Here is a 19,054-nt window from a genome sequence, read left to right on the forward strand (position 1 = left end):
ATATTGACAATGGATGAACTGTCGATGAACAGCAGAACTGACAAATAACTGGGGCTTCCTGACTCTGGGAATGCGAGACTGGTGAGACCACTCAAGGAGCAGGGAACATGGATTCTGCTTGAAAACCCCCAGACTCACCATGAGGGAGTGTGTCTGCTGGTGAGGTAAGAGATCTAGGAGGCATCATTTTATCCTTGGGAATCAGTAGCAAATAGAATGGCTGAGAGGGAACCTCCAGTTTATAGCTTTGTGGGGGGTGCCCTGGGTGAAAACACACAGCTCCCACTCATAGATATTAGAGATGTCTGCTCAGAGCAGCTGAGTTTTTTGAAGTGTGCAATCGACCTCATAAGTGGTTTCTTTTGCCTTCCAGTGTTCTGCTAAGATCTGGACTAATAACACCTGAAATCATCCAGAGCCTCCGCCCCTGGGTGAATTCCCCGACAGAAAACTACCGAGTCACCGGCACAGCTTTCCTTGCCCAGGTAAGACACCGGGCTCTGAAGAGCAGTTTCACCTTTAGACCGTTGTCTGTTTGCCTTTCTTTCGGGAGTTGTACAGTTCAGTTCACAGGAGTAATTGTCATTTTAGATTGTAGAATGGGTCCCCTTTTATATGGAAACCTGACAAGGAACTTCATTCTACCTTTCTGAGTCATTCTCTCTCTGATATTTGTATTGCTGTCATTGCCTATACTAGCTGGACAACCATGGGGGCTGGCTGAGAGATACAGACAGAGTTTGGATTCCTGGACCTCTTCTGCCAAGTCCTAGTGCTGATACTAACCAACAGCTCCTGATTTTGGTTTAGCTCAGCAGATCTTCTGAATGAACCTAGTGTCCTAATACTATAAAACAAGCAACTTACAAATACCTTCACATCTATCATAGGTTCTCATTACTGTAGTATCTGAGTACCTCAAAACTCATTAATGTATGTATGTATCCCCACAACACTCTTGGGAGGTAGGGAAGCACTCTTATTCCTATTTTACAGGCAGGGAGCTGATGCACAGAAGGGCTAAGTGATTTGCCCAAGGTCAGCCAGGAAGTCTTTGAGGGAGCAGGAAATTGAAGCTGGGTCTCCTAAGTCCTAGGCTAGTGTGATAACTGCTGGGCCATCCTCCCTTTCCACCTCCTTCCTCTAACATCTGCATCATATTTCCCACTTACACTAAGCAACTATCTCAGGGGCTCATCTGGTTCTAAGAAAAACAATCGATCTGTGCCTGGGATGGGCTGTACCGGGGCTTTGAGGCTTCTTCCAAGAGGCCCTGTGGTCCTACTGCACCCTGCCCCAGGAAAAGAGCCACAAATCTGGGTCTGTCTAGAGAGCCCCCATGAAAGCAGCCAATCAGAGCCCATCAGGCTCAGCTAAAAGGAGCTGCAGGGCCTTAGCAGGTCAGTTCCAGGCAAGAACTGGAGGGGCAAGAAAGGATGCTGCTCTGTGGCCACAGAAATTCATGGGATTGCCAGAGTTTGATTCTTGCAGCATTTGCTTAAGTTGGGTTTGCAGGAAGAGAGTCCTTAAGAACTTTAACCTTGAGGTGAAGGTGAAGCTAAAAGTGGCCGTTAGGAAGAAGCAACAATGCAACAATCCACTGAAAGTGCCTAACTACTGTTTACAGGGTCCATGGTTTGGAACTCAGAGTTATGGGCAGGCCCTGGTTCCCCTATCACTTACAGTGGCATAAGGCCCAGGAAGGGGACAATGCTTATGGAGAGCTTGAACAAAGGGCAGAATTTCAAGGACCCAGAGTTGGGGCTGGAGACTCTAGTGAGGGCAATGGGACTTTTCTTGACTATCCCAGAAGGGGTTCATTTGGCCTTTGAGACTTAGCCAGAGGCCTGAGCCACAGAAGACTCACTGAGGTCGGCTGGCAGGGTGCACCAGGGGTGAGAAAAGGACTGTAGTACGAGACCCAGCCACTAAGAGGCTCTCAAGAGGTGAGTGGATCCCTATTATAGTGCCCAAAAGGAAAGCTCCATGTTTTTAAGATATTTCTCATATGTGTGGAATAATAAAGTTACAGTGTGTTATGTGGCAAGTGTCAGAGGGGAAGCCATATTAGTCTGTATCTGCAAGACTGTGGCTGTAGGAGGACTCCTTGTTGTTTTCAGTGTATTCCATGTCGGCTCAAATTCTATTCCCAATCTTTATGATCATATTGGAGCTAATGGACATGTTGATTTTATTTCAGCTAATGAGTGATCCCATGCTCAGGGAGAAGAAATTCCTTAAGAGTGTCTTATGCATCTTGGCGGAAAGGTCACAGGATAGGAACAGCATTGTCCGTCAGATGGCTGTAAGAGGCCTGGGAAATATAGTCGATGGGGCTCCTAAGAAGGTATGAGAGATTACTGAATAGGATGCACCATAACTAGAGAAACCAAGGGAAAAAATTGTTCAGAGTTTACAGAGACTGCACACAATGCACTATGCCAAATTCTGTTCTCTCTCTCATACCCTAGTAACCTTTTTGCAGTCATTACAGATCAAGCTGGATCCTTTGGTAAGCTGGGCATAAGTAAACAATGTGCACTTTAATATGACCATATGTAAATGTATACATCTAGGAAGAAAAAATGCAGGCCATACTTACAGGATGGGAGACTCTATCCCAGGAAGCAATGACGCTGAAAAAAAACTTGAATCATGGCAGAGAATCAGTTGAACATAGGCTCCCAATGCCAAGTTGTGGCCAAAAGGGCTGAAATGATCCTTGGAGGCATAAACAGAGGAATCTTGAATCAGAGTAAAGAAGTTATTTTCCCTCTGAATATGACACTCATGTGAGCACTGCTGGAATACTGTGTCCAGATCAGGTGTCCACAATTCAAGAATGATGCTGATCAGTTAGAGAGGATTCAGAGAAGAGTCACAAGAATTATCAAAGGACTGGAAAATAGACCTTTAGTGATAGATTCAAGGAGCTCAATCTATTTAGCTTTACAAAGAGAAAGTTAAGGAGTGACTTGAGGACAGTCTATAACTACTCACATGGGGAACAAATTTTGGTAATGGGTTCTTCACATTAGCAAACAAAGGTATAACAAGATTCAATGGGGAAAAATGAAGCTAGACTCATTCAGACTGGGAATAAGGCATCCATTTTTAATGGTAATTTTAAGTAACCATTGGAACAATTTGCCAAAGGTTGTGGTGGATTCTCTGTCACTAGCCATTTTAAAATCAAGATTGGATGTTTTTCTAAAAGATACACTCTAGTTCCAACAGAGACTATTTTGGGGAAGTTCTGTGTTATGCAGGAGGTCAGACAGGATAATCACAATGGTTCCTTTTGGCCTTGGAATCTAAGTAACTAGAAATCTAATAATAGGATTACAAAGGTGTATTATGACACCGAGTTTGGCTCATTGTAGCTAGCACCTGGTCTGAAATATAGCTATAGGTCTCTGGCGTGAGAGGGGGTTGATGAAATTCCCACTGCTTCATAACTGCTAAAGAAAACTTCTTAGAATTGTGATCAGTGATCATTGTTCTTTAATGTCATCTGTTTGTCCAGGTGAAAAAGCACAAGAAGTTTCTTCTGGACATACTGATCGGGGCCTTACATGACATTTTCAGTTCTGAAGTCATTGGCGAGAGCATGAAAGCACTGGCCAAAGTCCTGAAGGAGCTGAAAGAGAAGGACATTGGTTCTTCCTTCAGAGACCTCACCCAACAGATCCGGACCTACTTTGACGATGTATGTGAACAGAACTGTCGAACCCCAGTTCAGCCGAACTTGATTAGACTCCATTTACGATGTGTGATGTGAACTCCCTGGGATTGCTCATGTCAGAGATTTTAGGCTCTAGGGAAGAGAGGTGATTTATGGAGGAGGAGAACATTAGGAGGATGGGGATGACATCCCTGCTCCCACAGTCTCACCCTTCTGTTCTTCTTTATTGCCACTGAGAACCTCAAAGAAAGTCTGAATACTAGATTAGGTAGCTAGATAACCATGAAAAGGGGGTTACAGAGTGCAACAGAGAGTGCTGGCCCTGTTCTATACTATTTTTATATGAAAGGGTTGGAATGATAACTCTGTTTAGCAGAGAATTTTGAGATTTCAAATTTTGGTTTTGTTCCTATTTGTGGGAACCCCTCTCCCCAAACTTCAAAACTCCTTGTGAAACAGAATTACTATGCTCAACCTAGCTTTATTGGAAGCCTTAGCCCAGGGGAGTCTGCTTTCAGTGCTAGGAACCTGGGAGCTAGGGGTGCCAGGGAGATGCAAATTTGAGAGCCAGGACTCCAAGGGTCATAGAATCATAAGGTTGGAAGGGACCTTAGGAGGTCATCTAGTCCAACCCCATGCTCAAAGCAGGACCAGCTCCCAGCTTTTTACCCCAGTTCCCTAAATGGCCCCTTCAGGGACTGAACTCACAATCCTGGGCTTAGCAGGCTAATGCTCAAACCACTGAGCTATCTCTCCCCCTAAAGCTGAGGGCTTGGAAGCCTACAATCTCAGTCAGCCTGCTAGATTGGCTGCCAAGGAGCTGGATGGGTGCACTGGCAAGACACCAGGCAGGTTTCTAAGGACCTCTGCCTGGCTTCTGGAGGAATTTCATTAAAATTGAACTGGCTCTAAAATATTTTTATGAATCACTGCAGTTGGAATCACTCTACTTTAGCATAGAAGAGATGGCTGTGTGAGGTGTGTGATGGGATTATCCCTTACTTACCAAGTTGTGGGGTTTTCTTGGCTGTAGGAGGATGACGCTCTTCGCTCAATGGCCTTTGTCCTATTTGGCATCCTGGCTCAGTTGACAAAGAAAAAATGGAAGGCCTATTTCACCGAGCAGGTTCGAAAGAGCTGGGTCACACTTCTGCTGCATCTGCAAGACCCAAACCTCAAGGTTTCAACGGTAAGACTGACAGTAACTTATTTACTAGGCCAAAGGAATCTTTCTCCCAATGCCAGGGGAGCTTTGCTATTCCTGCTTGTTGTGGAGGCCCAAATTCTCCCCTTAGTTCATTGCCCTCCTGCTGAGTCAGTTCCAGCCAGGTGGGTCCATGGCTGCTTCACCAGAATTCAGGATAGGTCATGCATCTTACCCATAAAGGTCTCTGTTCTTGTCTTGTCTCTGCACTCCTGGCCTCTGCCTCCCCAGAACAGAGGAGAGACCACAGCTGTGCCTGGTGAAGCAGCTTTCATCGGTATAACTGTTCCCAAAAGACATGGATGCTACCTCCAGGTTTCAGTGGAATCTCTCCCTTCTATTAGTCTTTCTTGCATGTTTCTGCTAATTACATCCAGATGAATCCCTTTTTATCCTGGAATAGATGCGCAGTCACACAGATGAGTTCCCTTTGATTGAACACAGCACTCGGTAGGGAACAATTCAATGGTGTGACACTCTTTTTCAGAAATGCAGAGCTACATTTCACCTCTGTTTCCCGTTTTTGGGACTGAAGAGACTCCAACATGAAATTAATAAGCACCTTGATGGCACAGACGAGCTGAATCCTAACGAGCTCCAGGAGGACATTTGCAGACACCTTGTGAGTGAGCTGTTGAACTGTGTGAGATTATTGACTGGAGTAGCCTGTGGGGTGAAGAGGGGTGTGTTGGGGCGGGATGTGTGATGGACAATGTAAATAACTGTAAGGGTGGGATATATGAGGGAGGGTGATGGGAAATGCAAATCTGCCCCAGATTCCTATTTTTCCCACTTCTACCCAGCCACCTGTTCTTTCCCTTACTTACCTGTGGTTCGTAAAAGCATGTGCTGGCAGTCAAAGGGCACTTCTAGCCAGAGAGAGCTCATGTGTCCTTGATTTCCTCTAGGCCAAAGAGAATGCAGAACTGCTGGAGAACTTATACAAAAACACCATCATGTACTTCCATAGCAGCTGGGAAGGGATCCGGGCAGTTGCTGCCAAGTTAGCTGGTGAGAGATGATGCCCAATGTCCCTTTTGATATTCCCATTGAGGGAGACAGAAAAAATCCCACTGTGCAGCACTGAGCTGCCATTACTCTCTCTGTGCCTCAGCTTTCCACCCATAGATGGAGATGTTAATGTCCCTACCTCTCCAGGGTGGTGGAGGGAGAAATTCATTAGTTGCTATGAAGTGCTTCGGGATTGTTGCAGGGAAAGCATGGTGCAATCATTTTGCAGTAGCGGCTGGGACACCATCATGTAGGGCATGGTTACACTTTGAGCTGGGGGTATAATTCCCAGCTTGATGAGACACATCCGCACCAGTCCTGTGTGCTAAAAATAGAGAGTAGCTGTGATGGCAGGAGCAACAGGAGGTTCAACCACCCCAAGTATGATCCCATCCAAACCCCAAAGTCTATTCTCAAGATGGCTGCCCCTCCCACTGCTTGTGCTGCCTTAGCCACATACTAATTGTAACATGCCAGCGCTGTCAGAGCTAGTGTGGGTCCATCCCATTGAAATGGGAGTGATACCCCTAGCACAAAGTGCAGACCTACCCAGTGCTGTTCAGTGCTCCTCTCTGTGACTTCATCACTGGGAGGCATGCAGCCCACCTCCCCATAGCGCCTGCTGTTTCACCTTCCTGGCCACAGCACCTTGTCAAGGAAACATTAGGTTCCTCCTCTTTGGCCCTGTGCCCTCTTCTCCCTAGCACATCCATGTGAGACAGGCAGGCATTGTGGCTCATCTAAGGCTCACCTGTCAGTCACCTTGTGAGATCCCTGCTTAGAACTCACTCACTCCTGGTCCCAGTCCTTTGCTCAGACCACTAGATCAAGACACTCTCTTAGTATGTCTCCAATAACTGACTGCAGTGGCAAGAGGAGCACAGACTGTTTCATGCAAATGGGATTTCTGTAAACATTCTTTTTTAAAAAATATCTCTCTCATTCTCTTCAGTGTGGACTGTAAACTGCTCTAGCATCCTCTTGCCCACAGCTCACCTGTAGGCCCACAGTAAGAGATGCCAATGACCTGTCTAGGGGCTGCCAATATCACTTTGCACTCAACAAGGGAAGGTTTTATTATTGTTGCTGTTATTTATTTTACGTTTTGTATTTAGACATCATCCTGAAACACACAGACATGCAGCGTATGAAATGGCTGGACCTGGAATATCTGCTGATGTGTAAGTAGTAAATACAGCTGAAGTCTTGCTCATTAGTGAGTTGTTATAAAGGAATTTAGCCGACAAGTAGCAGTAACTGATACCACTGGTGCAAAGTGCATCAGCCACACATCAAAGGACAAATACACTCTTGCCCAGTAGAAAGTCAGCTTTATTTTCCCTGAAGGAGGAAGCTGCAGAAGGTGTGATATGAGCCAGTGCATCATCACCTGGTTGTCCTGGCAATGCCCTCTCCCTAGCCAGTGCTATCCACTCTTCGGGCTTTATTGACTCTCTGTGGACTCCCCAAGTGAGAAGTAGCCACTTTCTGCTACCCCAAATTTCCCACCAGCAATTTTCTTCCAGTAGGTGCCCTATATCATGCACAAACCAGCTTGGACCTGGCTTCTGTTAAATTCCAGGTTTAGTTGAGCTCAGGCAGTGGCTCCTGAATAGAGCTGGAAAATAACTTAAAAGTGGAAGCTATTGAAAAAATGGATCTTCTTCCATTTGCAGCAGAGTGGACGACTTTCAAGGTCTCCCCACAGTTGGGAGCATGGAAGGAACCAATGGGGGAACCTAAAGCTTTGTTTGTATTGGAGAGCTGCTGTAGCATGATATTCAGAAATAATAAGTTTCCAGCTATTTCAGGCACAGGGGACTATATGAAAAGTGAGGCCTATTCATCTCTCATGTATTTTCCACCCCAATAGAAGGACTGAGTCCAGTTTCACATTTTTCCATGTGATCATTTTGCTCACATACTTCAAGGTTCTGTGATCACACTTAGCTGTGATTTGACAGTCTGTTCCCTAACGTGTTGTCCTCTGTAATTTCAGCTCTCCAGGTCCTAGAGAAAGATCCAAGTCCCACTGTCCAGCTGGTGGCAACTGAGATCATAAGTAACATCTGTTCTGGTAGAGTGCTTGAGGAATGAAGCGGAACGGAAACAAACAGAACAAGGCGCTCCAGTAGTATAAGGGCACTACCATTAATCAAATGTTAACCCCACCCCTAGACCCAATAAGCCCTGCCCACTGGTCATCGGAAGACCCACCCCATGGGGTATTACTTCTGGGGCCAAGGCGGACACATGACCAGAAGCAATATGTGTCATGTGACCCCTCTAAGAACTCCTCCCACTGTCCTCTACCAATCAGGATGGGCTTCGCCCCAATAGGAATGCCCCGAGAGAAGATTTGACCAATCAGGGGGAGTTCTGGGGCAGTTGACCTGTCCAGAAGTGATTTGTGTGACTCCTCTAAGAACTCCTCTCACCGCCGTCTACTGATCAGGAGGGGTTTCAGCCACTGGGGATCACCCCAAGAGGAGATTTGACCAACTGGGGGGAATTCTGGGGTGGGGTGACCCGTCCGGAAGTGCTTCATGTGACCCCTCTAAGAACTCCTCCCAATACCCTTTACCAATTGCGATGGGTTTCAGCTGCATAGGACTGCCGCAAGAGGAGACTTGACCAAAATAGGGTAGGTTCTCGGAAGGGGTGAACCGCCCAGAAGAGGGTCATGTGACCCCTCTAAGAACTCTTTCCAATGTCCTCTGCCAGTCAGAGTGCAACACCATCACCCCATAAATCCCAGCGCTGGGCAGAGGAGGCCATCTCTTACCAAGAAGACGTGTTTTATGAATTGTGGAAAGGCTGAGAGGAGACATGGACTCCTTTACCACCCCCCTGAGAACTTTGGACTTTGTTTTAGCCCTGAGGACCTTTGGGCTTGTATGGCTAAAGCACTATAGCAGTGACAGTTCCGAGGAGGGCCCTTTGACTCGACCATTGATAGATACCTCAGAACCTGACCCCGAACCCTCGTGACAGGGCCGGCTCCAGACACCAGCCCACCAGGCACATGCTTGGGGCGGCACCTCGGGACGGGGCGGCACTCAGGGTTTGTTTTTGGTTTTTTTTTGACCAGCCGGGCGGCACTGGGGGGAGAAGGGGCTTGGGAGGTGTAGTGCCAAGCTGGGGGGCAAGGACTTGAGTGGTGCGGTGCTTGGCTGGGGAAGGCTTCAGCGGCACAGCGCTCGGGGCGGCGGGGACTTGGGCTTGGCGACACTCGGGAGGGGCGGGGGACTTGGGCGGGGCGATGCGACGCTGGGAGGGGGTGGGGACTTGAGAAAGGCAATGCTCGTGGGGCTCGGACTTGGGCGGCACAGCGCTCGGGAGGGGTGGGAGACTTGGGTGGCGCGATGCAACGCTTGGAGGAGGCGGGGACTTGGGCGACACGACGTTCGGGGGATGCGGGGACTTCGGCGATGTGACGTTCGGGGGAGGCGGGGTCTTGGGCAACGCCAGGCTCGAGGGGGCGGGGTCTTGGGCGATGCCACGCTCTTTTTTTTCGCTTGGGGCGGCAAAAATGTTAGAGCCGGCCCTGCCTTGTGAAGAACCCTGATGAGTGTGATGGCCTCTCATTGTCCACCTCCCCAAAGTTGGAAGACGACATGGCTTGGGGGAGTCACTAGCGGACAAGGTGAATGGGAAAGATGTTGCTCAGGTAAGTGAATGATTAAGAAGCGACGATCAATCATGGGGGTATAATGGGGTTAAGAATCGACCTGGCATTGCATAAATCTAAGAACAAGCGGCGGGGGCTAACACTGTTTTTTGTCTGAAAATCTCTCAACAGCTCAACGATGCCTTTCAAGAGGCCTCTGAGAACTTACACATCAGTAGCCCTGTCGTTCATCAGCTGTTTTTGCTCCTGTCTGAGACGCAGATCTCAAGAGGAAAATCCGGAAAAAGACAAAATAGAAAAATGAACCAGATCAGAGTCCCTCATTGTAGGGGTCATGGTGTCCACTTTTACAGACGGCTGTCAAAGGTTGTGTTAAACCAGGCAATTAATTAAACACTTAAATGTGTCCATATGATTGTATCCCCCTCCATGCTTGTGTTAGTAAAACATGGTACCAGGAACAGTCCTGTCTCCACAGACGTCTCTGTTAAAGAAAATATATTATACCCCAAGGGAAGCTGGGAGCTTTGGAAAGGTGAATCCTCTTTTTTGAGTGACCAAAAAGCATAGTAAAACTTTAAATAGAAGACAGGCAATGGCTTGGCTTTCACACCAAGAGGCTTACACTTTACACAGACCGGCTCAAATACTTTTTAAAAGAAACAAGACCATTGTTTCAGATGTGGACGCACAATGGCAGGCAGATTTGGTAGATGTGCGCCGGTTCTCCAAACACAACAGAGGCTTTAAGTACATCTTAAAGGTGATAGACATCCTATCCAAATATGCCTTGTCCTTAAGCCTAAAAGACAAGATGAGTGGTGAGGTATCCAAGGCCTTTAAAGCTATTTTTGACGAAGGTCGTGCCTCAAAAATTACAAACCCATCGGTGGAAAGAATTTTTAAACGAACCTTTTAGCAGGTTGTTAAAACAGCATGGCGTTCACCATTTTGTTACTAATAATGAAGTCAAAGCAGCGATTTAACAGAACTTTAAAAAGATATGGAGGATGTTGAGATATTTTACAGCCCATAACACCTTTCGCTACATTGGAGTGTTATCTGACTTTATAAAAAGTTACAACCAGAGCTTTCACAGAACTATACGTACCAGACCCGCTGACGTTAATCCTTCACATTCTCTGAAGATATTGAAAATGGTTTCTAGAGATGGTTTTAAAATAAAATTGGTTGTTGCTTCTTTTAGAAAAGCTGAGCACGTGAGACTATCTAAAATCAAAGGAGCCTTTGAAAAAGGTTACGAACAGACGTTTACTGATGAGATATTTATAGTGAATGAAGCCTTAAACAGGAGCCAGAGACCAGTATACTGATTAAAAGATTACGAGGGTGAGACAGTTACTGGATCTTTTTATCCTGAAGAATTACAAAAAGTAAACCCCAAACAAGACAGGATTTACAGGATTGAAAAAGTTCTAGCGGACAAAGGAAAAGGGAGAAAAAAGCAGCTACTGGTGAAATGTTTGGAGGGTGATAAGTTTAACAGCTGGGTGGAAGCTTTTCAACTCTGTGACATTTAGACATGAACAAAACAAACAAACAAAACGATTCCTCCTGCAAAGACAGAGCGAAAAATTAGCGACAGCGAGTTCTACATTACTTTGCCCAGCAATGCCAGCTCTGCAGTTTTTCCTCAAAACACAGCTTGAACTTTATAATATGGCTAATTAAGCCCTAGGATCTCCAGAGTGCCTGGGAGGTGAGGTTAGTGGAAATACAATACCCGCACAGCCAGAACACTATCAACGAAGACACCTCTTTTGAAATCATCTTTGGAGATATGGCATGGAATTTTATCCTACGACAAGGTTATTACTTGTCCATACCCGAATTATTGGATCATATGAACAGTACTGTGGCTCATCATCCCAAACCACCTGCGGTGGTCATGAACTACGACCCTGTGGGTAGAAAAGTTAGTCTTAAATCCGCCGATTTTACTTATATGTTTTCTACCAGCGGGGAGCTAGCTAACATTCTAGGTTTGGGCCCCAAGCACAGCGTCCAAAAATTCCCCTTCTCAGCAGACATCACAGGGCTTTTAACTTTTTGTGTCTGTTCACAGATATTGTAGAACACCAGTTTGCGGGGGATTTTTCTGTTCCTCTGTTACGCTGTGTCCCTGTCCAAGGAAAGAACAACGAGTTTGTCACCATCACCTACGATAAACCTCATTACGTTCCTGTCAGAAAACACCACATCGATACCATTACCATTGAAATAAAGACAGATCAGAACAGACACGTCTTATTTCGCTTTGGCAAGGTGATCGTCAAGGTGCACCAGTGTTCTCGGAGAGAGCGAGGTTTCTAAAAGGTAACACATTAAGGCGAGCCTAAAAAATTACAGTGACACCACCATCTACAGGAACTGTTACAAAGCCCAGGCGGGATATGCCCTTCCTGGATGTACGGGGCTGGCATGAGTGGAATATTCCGTAACCAAGCCTCTGCAACCAGGCTTTGAGGCAGGATGCTGTGTGAGAGAATACATAAATCTGGTACAGACAGCTGGTAAACACATGAAAGATCGTTCTCTGTTAATCAACCGTGAGGAGTTTGCACAGGGTTACACCTTGTTTGCCTTTGACCTGTCTCCCGACCAGGAATGCGCCGATCACTGTTCCCTGATTAAAACTGAGAACCTGAGAGCAGAAATAGGTTTTGAGATGGCTTTAGCCATCACCGTCAGTATGATCGTGTATTTGGTTCTTGACAACGTCGTAGAGACAAATCAGAGAAGAAATGTTCTGCTTTGCTATATGTGAACATGGGCACCGTGCAGCTCTCACGTATCTCATCAATGACCTCTTACACAAAAAAGAATCCCCTTATGATTGGCTCCCTGGCAGCAAGCTGTCTCAGAGACCCTTAGGTTTGGTGGTCAACACGCATCCACATAACCAATCTGGTGAACACTGGCTCACCTTGTATCTGGCGAAGTGTAACCGTGGAGAGTTTTTTGACTCATACGGGCACCTCCCCGAATAGCTTGTTGTTTCCTAAAAGCATTATGACATTTTTAAACAAAAATGCCACAGACAATGTGTTTCACAATAGACAATTACAAGACCCCCACCCTGTCACCTGCAGCGATCATTGCGTGTTTTTCTTACATCATCGTAGCAAGGGTTTATCTTTTGACTGGATTTTAAAATTGTATTCTAACGACTTAGTGCAAAACGACCAGATGGTGATGAATTTTGTAAAAACTAAATTTAAATTCTTGAGCATATCTAGCCTTGCTCAAAACATGTTTCAACAAGCCCAGACATGCGTATCTTGCAATGATTTTTATAGCCATGTTATCCAATACTCTCAGGCATAACAGACAATGTTTGTTTGGCATTATCCAACACATTTTTCATAAAGTAACTTTTCCCTCAGTTGCTAGGCCCAGCAAGAATTGCAGAAAAGGGATGTTTCCACCTTGGATCCATTTGAAAAGCCGTAGGACAGGGTTTTAAACTCTTCTCCTAGGACCCTCTTATTGGAAACGACTTTCTGTGTTTTCTTAAGGGTTTTTGTCTCTATTTGCCACTGATTTTTGTTCCTTATGATACAGAGCTGCTGCACCTCTATCTTTTTGGAGGTGTTTTCTCACAGGCCTGTGCAATAGTCCAGGACTAGATCTTTCAAACTGTGAAAGTTGATCTTTTCACAGTTTGCTACGTTCAGGGTAATAGCTTTGACTTTCATACAGGCCTTTCCTCCCGACAGCTTATACCCATAGGTTTTCGGGCCTGCCGACACAGACTCGGTGATGTGTTGATCTGGTGGGATCTTGCTTGTGAGGTCCCCTAAATAATCCCGCAGAGAGGGATTCCAGTCATCCTCCCTTTTCACAAATATCACCAAGTCTTGCAACCTATCTAGCAGGTTGTATAGTTCTAAGCGGGCATAAGCAGCGGTGAAAGAGGCTATGAAAACATTGGTATTTCCAGAGACATAGTACCGGTCTTTTGCATCCTTCCAAGACACTCATGCTCTTTCCTCGTCGATAAACTCGCAGGATGAAACCTTGTAGTTGGAGCAAAACAGGTACTGAAAGAGTTCGTCAGGGTCTCTCACGCTGCTGGTATTAGCTAGGTTTGTGAAGCAGAGAATATTATTATTATTACTATTATAAATCACATGAAACTGTCTTGTAAACTTAAAAATAAAACATTCATTAGGGTATTTTTCTATTTAAAAAGTCATAGCTTTAAAACAAAATAATCCATTTCAGGCCGTACAACATACAGGAATTTTGAGTTTATCTCTACCACTTTAAAACAACAAACTCACAAACTTTTTTTTAAACACACCTCATTTTGCAAAATAAAAACCAAACTGCTTTTAAAATCAACTTTTAAAATCCAGTTTAAAACACATTTTGTACACAAAAAAACTCCACCTTGTTAGTTTGAAACACACCATTATCATCAATTTGCAGTCATATACTTTAAAAAAAACCCCCACCTATGTTTAACAGAGAGAGAGAGTTTGAAGCACAGTTTGCATCAAAATAGTTTTCAATAAACCCACATGCAGTTAAAAGCCAATTGCAGAAAGTTACCTTCTACTGCAGGATAAAGTGTTGCAGGCACATGCTTGTTCTGTTCCCCCCAGGTGTGTTTGGGCCTTTGGATTAAAGAACAAGCAAAAACTGTTAGTTAGTATTAGTCCCAAATCCCTATACAACCTGTGTAGTATCTGAAGTTATTAAGCAAAACTACACTTAAAATGGTTTTTACCTTGGCCTGGTGATGAAATGCAATTTAAAGTTACTCGTTCCATGCTAAACAGATCACACTGCAATAAACAGAGGCATCATTATTTACTAAGACAGCACGGCCAACGAGTGATATTATATCATATATATTTTCAGAGTTTAAAACAGGGAGCATACCTCCTCTTGCAGTCCAGCAGCCATTCAAGAGCGTTTCTGTTGAAAAAAAATAGTCTCCAAAATACCTGAGTGTTTTATATCATCCTAACCCTTTGTTTCAAACAGACTTCAAAATAGTAGCTAGCAGGTTGATTTGATCGCTACAGCTCTGAAATACTAGATACTTAAGGACTTTAGGCCCCTTCCTAACAATCGCTTTTGTGAGCTGGGGTGGAGGAATTAAGCTGTCTGCACAACTGCGCTGCTTTCGGCTACATTTTTTTCTTTTAGTTAAAATAGATTTTTCTGTGAGGCCTTCTTGCAGTATTAAACAGTAAATCCCCAGTCCTTAATGTAACTGTCCCCATTCCCAAGTGGGGACCTTTTGCAGATATCAGTACATCTCTTTGGGACTTGTTTTTTAAAATGTTTCTTTCATGCATAAAGTTTGGGGTGGCGGTTGAAATAAAATGGTTGTATCACAACCATAATAAGCCCCCCAGAGCTTTTAAATGTTTGATTATCTTTAGATCAAATGCTTGTTCTAAAGCATGGTGAAGGTTTGTGAACCCTTGAGACATTTCAGTTTTGGCTTAGAGCCTTGTGTGTGTGTGTGTGTGGGGGGGGGTGTTTGTTTTTTTAAATATATTAATTTAAACTTTTAATAGCTTTGAATTGCTAGAAAGAGTGACCTATAGCATTCAAACAACTCCCAGGTCATATTTAAACTGTCCAATAGATTTCTGCCAACCCCTGGGTCCTTTAAACTGTCCAATAGCGCTCGATCAACTCCAGGGGTTATATTTAAACTGTCCAATAGCAACTGCGAATTCCTGAGGTTTTATTTCATTTCCTATTAATCAGAACTCACCCACCCACTTCTCTTACTATGCGTGCACACCAGTCAAATTTATCCCTAACAAGGGTAAGTAATCACAATTACCTTCGCTATTCAGTGGGGGTATGGTTAAAACCATTCAGTTCAACAGAATGAGTCAACTCTATTGTACTCAAACACATCTCTGAACCATCCCTGTTTGTTTTACTGTTGTAAGCAGAGTCAAGATGAGATCTACCCTGACATCTGGTGGTGAGCTGTGGAAAAGAACGTCAGGGGCTGATCATGAGCCCACAGTAGCCCAAATAGTCACTTTGGCTACTGTGGGATCCCCAGTTTCTCTGTTATTGAGGCAGGAAGAATAAAGTGTTGTTATCCTGATTATGTGAATCAAGGACAGTGGAACTGTACTTGGCCTTTTATGATGGAGGGATTCACCTTCAACTAAGTAGCACTTGCTAGGCAAGGGACATGGGTGACAAAACCCAGTAAATTGAGAGAGACTGGGGACAGGTTTTTGTACCTGGTGATGGACTGATCCATCCATCAATTCCATTGCCTCCACTGTGTAATGTTAGTGCTAATTTTGATTTCAAGAGGAGTTTGGTTACAGACTGCAGAGCAGTTGTCATTTTGGGCTAATGGTGAACAAGTACTGAGGTCCCCCTACAACTTAACACAGTAAGTGGTGATTTTAGCTTGTAATAGGGGAGCCTCAGTGCCCCACTAGCTGGGGACTTGAGCCAGTTTTGCATTGTGTTATTGGAATGGAGTTCCTAGATACTGAACCCAGTCCTTGTTCTTGCCAACTCTGGTGGGCAGAATGCTTACACTGTAAACACATTTTTAGGATTTCCCCCCTCCCACAACATACATTTCAGCTTTTTGCTGTAAATGGATGCCTTTTTTGCACAAAACACAAAAATTAGATTCTCACAAACCATTTTTTTAATTTAAAAGACATACAGCTCCTTGAAAAGAAACCAAGAGGCTCCATTAAAACTTTTAGCTCACTTAAGCACCAGAGATTTTCTAACAGAAAGGCAGATAGTCACAAAGCCCCTTTCAATAGATGTTTTTTTTTAAATGTACATATTTAAATTTACAAATTTACATATAAAGTTGAAGTCCAAATCACACAGTCATGGTGCCGTTGGGCTGGGGCATCTATGACACAGCCGTCACAATCTTCAAAAAGCTTTTCCTTAAGACAGTGATTAAGAACAGCACAAACAGCAACGCATACAATAGTCCACCTAAATTTTTAATCTCAAGATGTGGCACTGGGTCAGCGAATTCCATGCTAAACCTTCTCCTAAACTCCTTATAACCTTCATCCTCAAAGTCCTCTTCAACAATTTTTAGCGACATTCAGCAAAAACAAAGCAGGCCTGGTTCATCTTTGCTACTTGATGCAACGTTATCCAGGGCCTCCGGGTCCTCTAGAAAGGCATCATCGAGCTGTCTCAGACAAGAAACAAGTGTAAGTTCTCACTGCTTGTTTTTTAGATTTACACAACCCCAGGTTCCTAACCTCATTACACATCATCATCAACTGTTGCTTCTTAATCATTCATTTACCTGAGTGACATCTTTTCTGTTCAGCTTGTCCTCCGGTAACTCCCCCAAGCAATGATCGCCTTCCTCCTCCAGGGTGGTGGACAACGAGAGGCCACCATGCTCATCAGGGTGTCTCATGAAAGGTTGGGCTTCGGGTTCAGGTTCTGGCATATCCATCAATGGCTGGGCCAAAGGAATCCCCTTGGCTGCTCCCTCATCCTCTTCGGAACTGTTGCTGCTGTAGCACTTTCTCCACACAAGTCCAAAGGTCCATGGGGCTAAAACAAAGTCTGAAGTTCTCAGGGGGATGGTAAAGGAGTCTACGTTTCCTCTCAGCCTTTCCACAATTTCTGAAACACGTCTTCTTGGTAAGAGATGGCCTCCTTTGCCCAGTGCTGAGACTTATGGGGTGATGGTGCTGCACTTTGATTGGCAGAGGGCACTGGGAGGAGTTCTTAGAGGGGTCACACGACCCTCTTCTGGGTGGTCGCCCCATCCCAGAGCCTGCCCTATTTTGGTCAAGTCTCCTTTCGGGGCTGTCCTCTGCAGCCGAAATCCATCGCAACTGGTAGAGGGCGGTGGGAGGAGTTCTTAGAGGGGTCATACGAACCACTTCTGGATGGTCACCCCACCCCAGAATTCCCCCCAATTGGTCTAATCTCCTCTCAGGGTGGTCTCTAGTGGCTGAAGCCCCTCCTGATTGGTAGAGGGCAGTGGAAGGAGTTCTTAGAGGGGTCACACAAACCCCAGAACTCCTCCTGATTGGTTAAATCTTCTCTCAGGGCGTTCCTATCAGGGCAAAACCTATCCTGATTGGTATAGTGGAAGGAGTTCTTAGAGGGGTCACATGACACACCTTGCTTCCAGTCATATGTCCGCCTTGACCCCGGAATTAATACCCCATGGGGTGAGGCTTCTGATGACCGGTGGGCAGGGCTTATGGGGTCAAGGGGTGGGTTTAACTTTTGAGTGACAGTAGGGCCTTTACACTCCTCGCTCCTGCTACCCAAAATTGGAACAAGACAGAGGCAACTATAATACTGGGCAGTAGTCGCCGTTGTCCTACTGCTCAGATGCTGTAAGTGAGAGAAGGATCAGGCCCTGTAAAGTAGCTTGGGTTGATTTTTATTACTCAAAGCATTTTTATTACACAGCAGGACATCTAGTCATTCTGATGGACATGCAGCCTCTGGACAAGCTCGGTGATAAGCATGTACATTATACTGATTGCTCAGGGGTCATTACTATAGTAACAGCCAAGTCCTGGCCCAGATCCTCAAATACACGTGAGCTCTAGACTCAGGGTTGTTCTAAATTATGCTGTCTTGTAATATCCATTGCTGCACTGGAGATAGCTATAGCACAATGCGCACTGTGTGTGCCATCTTCTGTTCCCAGCTAACACCCCATATACTTGGGCGGGAAGCTAGGAGTTGGTGACATACAGCCAGCTACACTGGTTGTACACTCTATATGCTGGTTCTCTGGGTGTTAGGGATTTGCGCATGCTGGGGAATTCCTAGCTGTCTCTTAGGGCAGCTTTATGGCTTCTTTGCTCTGCTCCACTGCAACATAGGGAAGCAAAAGAGTGACTTCACAACTAACCCCACCCCTACTGATGCACCTACCTGTGGTTGTTAGGAGTCTGAGTTTAGGTAGCCGGGTTTGAAAAACCCACTCACCTGGCATCAAGTTGTCTGATGGCAACCAAAGGCCAAATATGCCTTTAAACATCAGTCCCCTTGTTTTTCAAATATCTATTTGAAACACCACAATGCTGATAGAGATTTAAATGCCCTAATTAGGACCTCTGCAGGTGGCTATAATGGATATTTAGGCTTCTACCTGCAGATTTCAGTGCTTAACTTTAGCCGCCCAAGGCCTTTGTATTTGTCTTGCCCAAGCCTATGAGATGCTGAGTGTTCTCAAACTCCCACTGATGTTATTGGGAGATAAGGATGCTCTGTCCTTCAGAGAAGGTGCTCAGCAGATCTAACTCATCCTCCAAAGTTAGCTACTATGATCCTCCACCTCATAGCAAAAGGTCACTGAATGGCCAGGTTTCTAGTCTCCATCACCACCTCCTTCTCCAGTTTACTGTCCCCGTGGTTCAGGGCCTGTGAGGATTCACCAGGCAGCAGTTAGCAGAGGAGGGCAAAACTCAGAGGGAGTCTGGGATGTTATTGCTTATAGTTTTCAATGGGGAGAAAATGTTCCTGTAACAGTTGACTCTAT

General features: G+C 45.1%; 1 protein-coding gene across 1 annotated transcript; it reads left to right on the top strand.

Moving 5' to 3' along the window:
* Positions 1 to 72: 72 nt before the first annotated feature.
* LOC127049063 (protein maestro-like) lies at positions 73 to 9,696 on the top strand. The gene is made up of 9 exons (XM_050949334.1): positions 73 to 164; positions 374 to 485; positions 2,201 to 2,347; positions 3,527 to 3,709; positions 4,719 to 4,874; positions 5,377 to 5,511; positions 5,798 to 5,900; positions 7,016 to 7,081; positions 7,900 to 9,696. Exons 3-9 carry the CDS (start codon positions 2,204 to 2,206, stop codon positions 7,995 to 7,997), a joined length of 885 nt encoding a protein of 294 aa, XP_050805291.1. The 5' UTR covers positions 73 to 164; positions 374 to 485; positions 2,201 to 2,203; the 3' UTR covers positions 7,998 to 9,696.
* The last annotated feature ends 9,358 nt before the right edge of the window (positions 9,697 to 19,054 follow it).

The sequence above is a fragment of the Gopherus flavomarginatus genome, chromosome 4 (assembly GCF_025201925.1).
Source record: "Gopherus flavomarginatus isolate rGopFla2 chromosome 4, rGopFla2.mat.asm, whole genome shotgun sequence".
Lineage (NCBI taxonomy): Eukaryota > Metazoa > Chordata > Testudines > Testudinidae > Gopherus > Gopherus flavomarginatus.

What these genes read in the sequence shown, in the direction of transcription:
- LOC127049063 (XM_050949334.1), top strand. Translation starts at nt 2,204, where the DNA reads ATGAGTGATCCCATGCTCAGGGAGAAGAAATTCCTTAAGAGTGTCTTA. An exon ending in AGGACATTTGCAGACACCTT is followed by an intron (nt 5,512 to 5,797) that starts GTGAGTGAGCTG and finishes GATTTCCTCTAG; the next exon opens with GCCAAAGAGAATGCAGAACT. An exon ending in AGTTGCTGCCAAGTTAGCTG is followed by an intron (nt 5,901 to 7,015) that starts GTGAGAGATGAT and finishes TTTTGTATTTAG; the next exon opens with ACATCATCCTGAAACACACA.